Source organism: Panulirus ornatus, chromosome 14 (genome assembly GCF_036320965.1).
Source record: "Panulirus ornatus isolate Po-2019 chromosome 14, ASM3632096v1, whole genome shotgun sequence".
NCBI lineage: Eukaryota > Metazoa > Arthropoda > Malacostraca > Decapoda > Palinuridae > Panulirus > Panulirus ornatus.
In genome coordinates, this window is record NC_092237.1 from 38010879 (window position 1) to 38023257 (window position 12379).

Genomic DNA, 12379 nt, shown 5'->3' on the forward strand with positions numbered 1-12379 from the left:
AAGTCAGTACACATGGGATGCATTGTAAGTATATTATGGGTGTGTCCGTACGCTAAGGGTGCAAAGTTAGTACACATGGAGTGTAAGTCGGTGATTGTCTTAACTGAGGTGCAAGTTATTAGTTGTGTGAGACATGGGGTGTAAGTCAGTAGTTGTGTGAAACTTAGGTTGGTAAGTCAATACTCGTATGGAACATGGATTTTAAGACAATAGTTGCGTGAGACAGGGTTGCTAAGACAGAAGTTGTTGTTGAGAAAGAAGTGTAAGTCAGTACAGGAGGTGTAAATCAAGAACATGGGATGTAAGTTAGTACGACGGTGGTGTCAGTAAGCACATATGGGTGTGTAAGTTAGTTACCACTAAGAGTGTTAAGTCCATATATCTTGTATTTTAAGTTCATACATGAGATGTAAGCGCAGTACACATTGGGTGTATCCATTGGTTGCATACCATTACACATAAGGTGTAACTCAGAACACACGTAGTGTACTTCAGTACACATGGGGTGTAAGTCAGAACACGCGAAGTGTACGTCAGTACACATGGGGTGTAATTCAGTACACTAGCAATATGTCAGTACACACGAGGTGGAAGTCAGAACACACAGGATGTAAGTCAGTACACATGGGATGCAGTTAAGTATATTTTGGGTGTGTCAGTACGCTAAGGTGCAAGTTAGTACACATGGAGTGTAAGTCAGTGCGCTTAGGTGAAAGTCCGTGCAGACGGGTGTAAGTCTGTACTCATTGGATGCACGTCCGTACAAAACGGGTGTAAGTTGGTATGGTTGTAAATCAGTACACATGAGGTGCAAGTCAAAACACACGGAATATATGTTAGAACACACAGGATGTTAGTCAGTACACAGAGGATATAAGTCAGTACATATGAGGTGTAAGTCAGAGCACATGGGGTGCATATCAGTAAACACAGGGTGTAAGAACACACGTAGTTTCAGTACACATGGGTGTAATTCAGTACACATGGGTGTAATTCAGTACACATGGGTGTGATTCAGTACACTTGTGGTGTGTCAGTACAAACAAGTTATAAGTGACAACACACGGAGTGTAAGTCAGTACACATGGGATGCGATTCAGTACGTTTTGGGTGTATCAGTTCACCAAGTTGAAATTAACCACACATGCGTGTAAGTCAGCACAAATTAGGTGTAAGACAGTACACTTGGGTGGAAGTCCGTACACACTAGTGTAACTCAGTTTAGGTGTAAGTTTGTAAAAAAGGGGCGTAAGTTAACACACATGGGTTGTGTCAGTACATACGGAGTACACAGGGGTGTAAGTCAATACGTATTGGGTCTAAGTCAGTATCCACGGAGTATGAGTCAGCACATATAGTAGAATTCAACACACTTAGGATGTAAATCAGTGCACATGGGATGGAAGTCAGTAAACACGGGGTGGAAGGCTGTATTTACAGAGTGTAAGTCACTACATATGGGATATAAGTCAGTGACCTCATAGATGGAAGTCATTACACATAGGACGGAAATCAATACACACGGGATGTAAGTCAGCACACATGGGTGTAAATCAGTACACACGTGGTGTAAGTCTGTATGCACAGGGTGTATGTCACTACGCATGGGATTGTAAGTGAGTTAGTATACTCGATACATAAGTCTGTACACATGGTGTGAAAGTCAGTACAATCAGAGTGTAAGTACACATGGGGTGTAAGTCAGTAAACATGGGATGGAAGTAAGTACACATGGGATGGAAGTTAGTACATCAGAGTGTAAGTCACTACAAGTCACTACACATGGGATAGAAGTCGGTACACAAGGGGTAGAAGTCAGTACATAAGTGGTGTAAAAGTACTCTCGAAGCAAAACACACGGGTTCCTTTCAGTGCGCTTGGAGTGTACGTCAGTACACATAAGGTGTAAGTCAGAACATATGGGGTGTAATTCCGTACACATGAGATATGTCAGTACACATGGGTTGTACGTCAGTACATCCGGGGTCTAAGTAAGTACGTATGGGGTGTACGTCAGTATAAATTCGGTGTATGTCGGTACATATATGGGGTAATTCAAGACACATGGGGTGCAAGCAAGTACACTCGACGTAATTCAGTAGATACAGCGTATAAGTCAGTGCACACGGGGTTTAGGTTAGTATACAAGTGGCATAATTACACCCAGGATGTATGTCAGTCAGGATGTGTAAGTCAGTATACATGGGGCATAAGTCAGTTCATATAGGAAGTTAGTCAGTTCACATGGGTGTAAGTCAATACACATAGGATTTAAGTCAGTACACATGGAGCGTAAGTCAGTGCACACAGACTATAAGTCAGTACACATGGATATAAGTTAATACACTTGGGGTGTGTGTCAGTGCACACGGGATGGAATTCAGTACACATGGGATGGAAATCAGTACACATGGAGTGTGGAATATAAGTTAGTACATATGGGAAGTAAGTCAGTATACACTAGATGAAAGTCAGTAAACATAAGATATAAGTCAGCACAAGTTGTGTTTGTAAAATATCGTTATGTAAGTCTTCCTTTGTAAGACTTCACCAGACAGGAAATAGCTTTTTTCTTTTATAACGTGAATTGTAGGGATAAAATTGATTAGTTTTTCTGAAAGGAGATTTTCCAGTAACTTGATGAAATATTTACAGTGTTAATATCAAGAGTTTATCTATTGCCATTTTACCTTTTTAATTTGAAGAGATAGCACAGCGCAGCAATTGGTCTCCCCAGTTGAAAATGTGATTTTTCTCTCTTGTATCTTTGTTGACGATCATTTTCCAATTAACAAAATTTTTTTAGATCACGCAAACTTTGTTTTCACTTGTTCAGGTGTAGTTATTTTCTCCTACGCCAACTCAACCATTACTTGTCCCTCTTGTATCACTTGTCCTCTTAATGTAAGGAATGATTCAACTGGACTGAATAATATCCGGGGAGAACTTTATCTTAGGTTAACTTATTATCTTATGGCGAGTCACAGCTGAATCTGTTAGTAGAATGATGGATACGTAGAATTTTAACAGTTCAGGGGAGGTTGGAGAGTTCTCTGGAAACCGGATATTACGAAAAGAAATGAACGATTGTAATAATGTAAAATGTAAAATGTGAATGTAAAATGAGGTCCAAAGTTACTACAGGTGCACTGTCCCACACAATTAAGAGTCAGTATCCTAGAATGTTATTATTTTTGGTGAGCTAAAGCAATATACGTGTAAACCTATTCTTCACATCAACAACCTTAACTTTCAGTTCACTCACTCAGTCTGGCCACAAATCCTTCTCTACAGTGCTATCCTCCTGGCAGGTACATTCACCTCGGTACTACAAATGATGTCGTATCAGTTCCTGGGAGCCACACCGGACCATTGGTGCCATGTTACGCCCCTGGTGGAGGCCAACTGGACTGAAGAGCAGATCCTCAGCTTCGCAATACCATACAAGTCAGTCAGTGTTTTGTTGTGTTGATATATCATGATGATTTGTTAAGTTGAATCTCCAGCGCTGGCAGACAACACGTAGTCTACCCATCTGTTGATCATTGTTTTTATTAGTAGATGAATAGGAGGACAAAAGCGAGCATGTTTCATGGCATAGTAGTCCAACAATGTTATGTTGATGCAAGACATGGACTATGAATAATGGATGCCCAAAGGAGGGTGCATGTGTTGGAAATGAATTGTCTGCGGACAATATGTGGTGTGAAGTGGTTTGATCGAGTAAGTAATAAAAGGTCAAGAAATATGTGTGGTAATATGAAATGTGTGGTTGAGGGAGCTGAAGATGGTGTGTTGAAATAGTTTGGACACATGGAAAGAATGAGTGAGATGTTGACAAAGAAGAAGCGTGATTTAAAAGTTGAGGGAACAAGGAGAAGGGGGTAGACCTAATTGGATGGAAGCATGGAGTGAAAAAATTTTGAGTGGCCGCGGGTCAGAACATGCCGAAGGGTGAAAGACTTGCAGGGACATGGTGAATTGGAACGATTTGGTATAAAAAGTGTCCTGTTGCTGTCAATGGACTGAACAAGGAATGTTAATCAGCCGTAGTAAACCATAGAAAGTCTATGGAACTTGGCTGTGGATAACGAACAGTGGTTTCGTTGCATGGCACATGAAATCAAGGGAGTGGATGTTAGCTATTCCAGCCTTTCCTCGTTTGTTCTTAGCGCGACCTCGTTAAAATGAGAAACATTGGTCAAATGTATAGAGTATTTTTGAAGGTTTGTTGAATGTGTTTGGTGATAGAGTGGCAGATATAGGGTGTTTTGGTCGAGGTAGTGTGCGAAGTGAGAGGGTCAGTGAATGATTAGCCTAAGATGAAACCGGCAAGGCGACGGGTTTGGATGGTATTGCAGTGGAATTTATAAAAAAGGGGGTGACTGTGTTGTTGAATGGAATGGGACCATGCCAGCGGAAGTGAGTCACAGTGTGGGGGTGGGGGCGAAGATTCTGGGAGCGTTGAAGAATGTATGAAAGGTGAGAACGTTATCTCGGACAGAAGAAACAGGCATGTTTGAAGGAACTATGGTTCCAACAATGTTATATAGTTGTGAGGCGTGGGCTATAGGTAGGTATGTATGGAGTATGACGGATGTGTTTGAAATGAAACGTTTGAGAACAATATGTGATGTGATGTGGTTTGATCGAGTAAGTAATAAAGAGGTAAGAGGGATATGTGGTATTAAAAAGAGTGTGGTTGAGAGAGCAGAAGAGGGTGTGTTAAATTGGTGTGGACACATGGAAAGAATGAGAGGAAAGATTGACAAACAGGATATATATGTCTGAGGTGAAGGGAAAAAGGAGAAGCGGGAGACCAAATTGGAGGTGGAAGGATGGAGTGAAAAAGATCTTGAGCGATCGGGGCCTGAACATACAAGAGTGTGAAAGGCGTGTAAGGAATAGAGTGATTTGGAATGATGTGGTATACCGGAGTCGACGTGCTGTCAATGGACTGAACCAGGGCATGTGAAGCGTTTGGGTTAAACCAGGGAAAGGTCAGTGGGGGCTGGATGTGGAAGGGAGATGTAGTTTCAGTGCATTACACATGACAGTTACAGACAGGGTGTGAACGAATGTGGCCTTTTTGTATTTTCAGGGCGCTACCTCACTGAAAAGAGGTGTCGGGGATACTATTTTCCGTGTGGTGTTGCAGCGACGAGAATGGATAAATGTAGCAAGTCTGAATATGTACATGTGTATATATTTATATGTATATGTATGTAATTGTGAATTTATGGCCGCTTATGATATATATATATATATATATATATATATATATATATATATATATATATATATATATATATATATATATATATATGTTTATCTTATTTTTATTTTGCTTTGTCGCTGTCTCCCGCGTTTGCGAGGTAGCGCAAGGAAACAGACGAAAGAAATGGCCCAACCCACCCCCATGCACATGTATATACGTACACGTCCATGCACGCAAATATACATACCCATGCATCTCAATGAACACATATGTATACACACACATACACATACATATATACACATGCACACAATTCACACTGTCTGCCTTTACTCATTCCCATCGCCACCTCGCCACACATGGAATAACATCCCCCTCCCCCCTCATGTGTGCGAGGTAGCGCTAGGAAAAGACAACAAAGGCCCCATTCGTTCACACTCAGTCTCTAGCTGTCATGCAATAATGCCCGAAACCACAGCTCCCTTTCCACATCCATGCCCCACAGAACTTTCCATGGTTTACCCCAGACGCTTCACATGCCCTGATTCAATCCATTGACAACACGTCGACCGCGGTATACCACATCGATCCAATTCACTCTATTCCTTGCCCGCCTTTCACCCTCCTGCATGTTCAGGCCCCGATCACTCAAAATCTTTTACACTCCATCTTTCCACCTCCAATTTGGTCTCCCACTTCTCGTTCCCTCCACCTTCGACACATATAGCCTCTTGGTCAATCTTTCCTCATTCATTCTCTCCATGTGCCCAAACCATTTCAAAACACCCTCTTCTGCTCTCTCAACCACGCTCTTTTTATTTCCACACATTTCTCTTACCCTCACATTACTTACTCGATCAAACCACCTCACACCACATATTGTCCTCAAACATCTCATTTCCAGCACATCCACTCTCCTGCGCACAACTCTATCCATAACCCACGCCTCGCAACCATACAACATTGTTGGAACCACTATTCCTTCAAACATACCCATTTTTGCTTCCGGAGATAATGTTCCACTTCCGCTTCCATGGTTCCATCCGCTGCCAGATCCACTCCCAGATATCTAAAACACTTTACTTCCTCCATGTGTACATTGTGTACATTGAGATGTATGGGTATATATATTTGCATGTGTGGACGTGTATGTATATACTTGTGTATGGGGGTAGGTTGGGCCATTTCTTTCGTCTGTTTCCTTGCGTTACCTCGCAAACGGGGAAGACAGCGACAAAGCAAATTAAATAAATATATATATATATATATATATATATATATATATATATATATATATATATATATATAATATATATATATATATATATATATATATATATATATATATATATATATATATATATATATCTTTCTTTCTTTCTTTTAAACTATTCGCCATTTCCCATTTCAGATAGTGTTTTCCTGTTGTGAAACATAACAAAGACAAGGATCAATATAGTATTTGTAACGTATATATGTTACTGGCGACCTTGCCCGAATAAGTATTGAGTTGGTAACAATGTATATATATATATATATATATATATATATATATATATATATATATATATATATATATATATATATATATATATATTTCATACTTTTCGCCATTTCCCGCGATAGCGAGGTAGCGTTAAGAACAGAGGACTGGGCCTTTGAGGGAATATCCTCACCTGGCCCCCTCTGTTCCTTCTTTTGGAAAATTAAAAAAAAAAAAAAAAGAAAACGAGAGGGGAGGATTTCCAGCCCCCCGCTCCCTCCCCTTTTAGTCGCCTTCTACGACACGCAGGGAATACGTGGGAAGTATTCTTAATCCCCTATCCCCAGGGATAAATATATATATATATATATATATATATATATATATATATATATATATATATATATATATATATATATATATATATATATATATATATATATATATATATATATGTATATATATATATATATATATATATATATATATATATATATATATATATATATATATATATATATATATATATATATATATATATATACATATATTATCCCTAGGGATAGGGGAGAAAGAATACTTCCCACGTATTCCCTGCGTGTCGTAGAAGGCGACTAAAAGGGAAGGGAGCGGGGGGCTGGATATCCTCCCCTCTAGTTTTTTTTTTTTGATTTTCCAAAAGAATGAACAGAGAAGGGGGCCAGGTAAGGATATTCCCTCAAAGGCCCAGTCCTCTGTTCTTAACGCTACCTCGCTATCGCGGGAAATGGCGAAAAGTATGAAATATATATATATATATATATATGTATATATATATATATATATATATATATATATATATATATATATATATATATATATATATATATATATATATATATATATATATATATATACATTGTTACCAACTCAATACTTATTCGGGCAAGGTCGCCAGTAACATATATACGTTACAAATACTATATTGATCCTTGTCTTTGTTATGTTTCACAACAGGAAAACATTATCTGAAAGTTCTGGGATTGAATCAAAGACCAGCATTAATGTACTTATAATTAAAAGGAATTGAAGTTGTGCAAAAATAAGCACATAAATCAGGCATGAATCATTCACGTTAACACTGAACATGAGTTAACATTTGAACATGAGTTAACATTTGAACATGAGTTAGCATTGAACATGAGTTAACATTGAACCTGAGTTGACACTGAACATGAGTTAACACTGAGCATGAGTTAACACTGAGCATGAGTTAACACTGAGCATGAGTTAACATTCCAGGAAAGATTTCAAACCAGGAGATCTCTTTCCTTAATAACAATTTTTTCGATAACATTACGGTTAGTTAGACCCTTTTATAACGGGTTATTATTCTATGATACTCAATTATGACAGAGAAAACAATGTAGAGTCTGTATCGCACTGTATTCGGATAACGGGCTTACAGCACAGCAGGGGGTACACCACTTACCTCGCTGGGCTAGAGAGAGAGAAAATCAAAATCTCAGCGGGTGTCATGGGTATTTATTACATGTAAAGACGAGCGTCCGCCCTGCTGCTATGACGCTACCCTTGATTGGCTATGGGACTAAGAGTATTTGTAATTGGTTAGAGTATCATAAGGACCATCGCACATTCTGCTTAGTTCACCCTCCCTTCGTCCTCTTGTTTACGCCAACAGCGATGACATACGGTGGTGAGATACCCCGCAACTCATTGACAACTTAATCTCTCGCATCTGATAAGGGTCCGGGTGTTCAAGGACAAATCGCCACCTGGCTTCAAAACAAAATTATTAAGCCAAATGCTTGGTGGGAAGAGATACTCCGAGCCAGTCTCAGAGGAAGACATCAATCCTCGTCCTTCTAAGAAATAACAACACCATAAACAAGGACACACACACACGTTCGTATCAATATATATATATGTATTTTTTTTTTTTTGCTTTGTCGCTGTCTCCCGCGTTTGCGAGGTAGCGCAAGGAAACAGTCGAACGAAATGGCCCAACCCAACCCCATACACATGTATATAAATACGTCCACACACGCAAATATACATACCTACACAGCTTTCCATGGTTTACCCCAGACGCTTCACACGCCCTGATTCAATCCACTGACAGCACGTCAACCCCGGTATACCACATCGATCCAGTTCACTCTATTCCTTGCCCTCCTTTCACCCTCCTGCATGTTCAGGCCCCGATCACACAAAATCTTTTTCACTCCATCTTTCCACCTAAAATTTGGTCTCCCACTTCTCCTCGTTCCCTCCACCTCCGACACATATATACTCTTGGTCAATCTTTCCTCACTCATTCTCTCCATGTGCCCAAACCATTTCAGAACACCCTCTTCTGCTCTCTCAACCACGCTCTTTTTATTTCCACACATCTCTCTTACCCTTACGTTACTTACTCGATCAAACCACCTCACACCACACATTGTCCTCAAATATCTCATTTCCAGCACATCCATCCTCCTGCGCACCACTCTATCCATAGACCACGCCTCGCAACCATACAACATTGTTGGAACCACTATTCCTTCAAACATACCCATTTTTGCTTTCCGAGATAATGTTCTCGACTTCCACACATTCTTCAAGGCTCGCAGGATTTTCGCCCCCTTCCCCACCCTATGATTCACTTCCGCTTCCATGGTTCCATCCGCTGCCAGATCCACTCCCAGATATCTAAAACACTTAACTTCCTCCAGTTTTGCTCCATTCAAACTCACCTCCCAATTGACTTGACCCTCAACCCTGCTGTATCTAATAACCTTGCTCTTATTCACATTTACTCTTAACTTTCTTCTTTCATACACTTTACCAAACTCAGTCACCAGCGTCTGCAGTTTCTCACATGAATCAGCCACCAGCACTGTATCATCAGCGAACAACAACTGACTCACTTCCCAAGCTCTCTCATCCCCAACAGACTTCATACTTGCCCCTCTTTCCAAAACTCTTGCATTCACCTCCCTAACAACCCCATCCATAAACAAATTAAACAACCACGGAGACATCACACACCCCTGCCGCAAAGCTACATTCACTGAGAACCAATCACTTTCCTCTCTTCCTACACGTACACATGCCTTACATCCTCGATAAAAACTTTTCACTGCTTCTAACAACTTGCCTCCCACACCATATATTCTTAATACCTTCCACAGAGCATCTCTATGAACTCTATCATATGCCTTCTCCAGATCCATAAATGCTACATACAAATCCATTTGTTTTTCTAAGTATTTCTCACATACATTCTTCAAAGCAAACACCTGATCCACACATCCTCTACCACTTCTGAAACCACACTGCTCTTCCCCAATCTGATGCTCTGTACATGCCTTCACCCTCTCAATCAATACCCTCCCATATAGTTTACCGGTAACACTCAACAAACTTATACCTCTGTAATTTGAGCACTCGCTCTTATCCCCTTTGCCTTTGTACAATGGCACTATGCAAGCATTCCGCCAATCCTCAGGCACCTCACCATGAGTCATACATACATTAAATAACCTTAACAACCTGTCAACAATACAGTCACCCCCTTTTTTAATAAATTCCACTGCAATACCATCCAAACCTGCTGCCTTGCCGGCTTTCATCTTCCGCAAAGCTTTTACTACCTCTTCTCTGTTTACCTAATCATTTTCCCTAACCCTCTCACTTTGCACACCACCTCGACCAAAATACCCTATATCTGCCACTCTATCATCAAACACATTCAACAAATCTTCAAAATACTCACTCCATCTCTTTATCACATCACCACTACTTGTTATCACCTAACCCATTTGCGCCCTGCACTGAAGTTCCCCTTTGCTCCCTTGTCTTACGCACTTTATTTACCTCCTTCCAGAACATCTTTTTATTCTCATTAAGATGTAATGATCCTCTCTCACCCCAACTCACATTTGCCCTCTTTTTCACCTCTTGCACCTTTCTCTTGACCTCCTGTCTCTTTCTTTTATACATCTCCCACTCAATTGTATTTTTTCCCTGCAAAAATCGTCCAAATGCCTCTCTCTTCTCTTTCACTAATAATCTTACTTCTTCATCCCACCACTCACTAGCCTTTCTAATCAACCCACCTCCCACGCTTCTCATGCCACAATCATCTTTTGCGCAATCCATCACTGATTCCCTAAATACATCCCATTCCTCCCCCACTCCCCTTACTTCCATTGTTCTCACCTTTTTCCATTCCGTACTCAGTCTCTCCTGGTACTTCCTCACACAAGTCTCCTTCCCAAGCTCACTTACTCTCACCACCCTCTTCACCCCAACATTCACTCTTCTTTTCTGAAAACCCATACAAATCTTCACCTTTGCCTCCACAAGATAATGATCAGACATCCCTCCAGTTCCACCTCTCAGCACATTAACATCCAAAAGTCTCTCTTTCGCGCGCCTGTCAATTAACACGTAATCCAATAACGCTCTCTGGCCATCTCTCCTACTTACATACGTATACTTATGTATATCTCGCTTTTTAAACCAGGTATTCCCAATCACCAGTCCTTTTTCAGCACATAAATCTACGAGCTCTTCACCATTTCCATTTACAACACTGAACACCCCATGTATACCAATTATTCCCTCAACTGCCACATTACTCACCTTTGTATTCAAATCACCCATCACTATAACCCGGTCTCGTGCACCAAAACCACTAACACACTCATTCATCTGCTCCCAAAAAACTTGCCTCTCATGATCTTTCTTCTCATGCCCAGGTGCATATGCACCAATAGTCAACCATCTCTCTCCATCAACTTTCAGCCACCAGCGCTGTATCATCAGCGAATAACAACTGATTCACTTCCCAAGCTCTCTCATCCACAACACACTGCATACTTGCCCCTGTTTCAAAAAGTCTTGCATTCACCTCTTCCATAAACAGCCCCATCCATAAATAAATTAAACAACCATGGAGACATCACACACCACTGCCGCAAACCTACATTCACTGAGAACCAATCACTTTCCTCTCTTCCTACACTTACACATGCCTTACATCCTCGATAAAAACTCTTCACTCCTTCTGACAACGTGCCTCACAGACCATATATTCTTAATACCTTCCAGTTTGAATGGAGAAAAACTGGAGGAAGGGAAGTGTTTTAGATATCTGGGAGTGGATCTGGCAGCGGATGGAACCATGGAAGGGGAAGTGGATCATAGGGTGGGGGAGGGGGCGAAAATTCTGAGAGCCTTGAAGAATGTGTGGAAGTCGAGAACATTATCTCGGAAAGCAAAAATGGGTATGTTTGAAGGAATAGTGGTTCCAACAATGTTGTATGGTTGCGAGGCGTGGGCTATGGATAGAGTTGTGCGCAGGAGGATGGATGTGCTGGAAATGAGATGTTTGAGGACAATGTGTGGTGTGAGGTGGTTTGATCGAGTAAGTAACGTAAGGGTAAGAGAGATATGTGGAAATAAAAAGAGCGTGGTTGAGAGAGCAGAAGAGGGTGTTTTGAAATGGTTTGGGCACATGGAGAGAATGAGTGAGGAAAGATTGACCAAGAGTATATATGTGTCGGAAGGTGGAGGGAACGAGGAGAAGAGGGAGACCAAATTGGAGGTGGAAAGATGGAGTGAAGAAGATTTTGTGTGATCGGGGCCTGAACATGCAGGAGGGTGAAAGGAGGGCAAGGAATAGAGTG

General features: G+C 40.8%; 1 protein-coding gene across 1 annotated transcript in view; it reads left to right on the forward strand.

The window, feature by feature from the left end:
• The window catches only part of LOC139753528 (solute carrier family 22 member 13-like), a 280737-nt gene that overhangs the window by 27481 nt on the left and 240877 nt on the right, over positions 1-12379 (forward strand). Inside the window, exon 3 of the mRNA XM_071670175.1 lies at positions 3312-3447. Coding sequence (XP_071526276.1) covers positions 3312-3447 — 136 coding nt within the window. The remainder of the gene's footprint in view (positions 1-3311; positions 3448-12379) is intronic.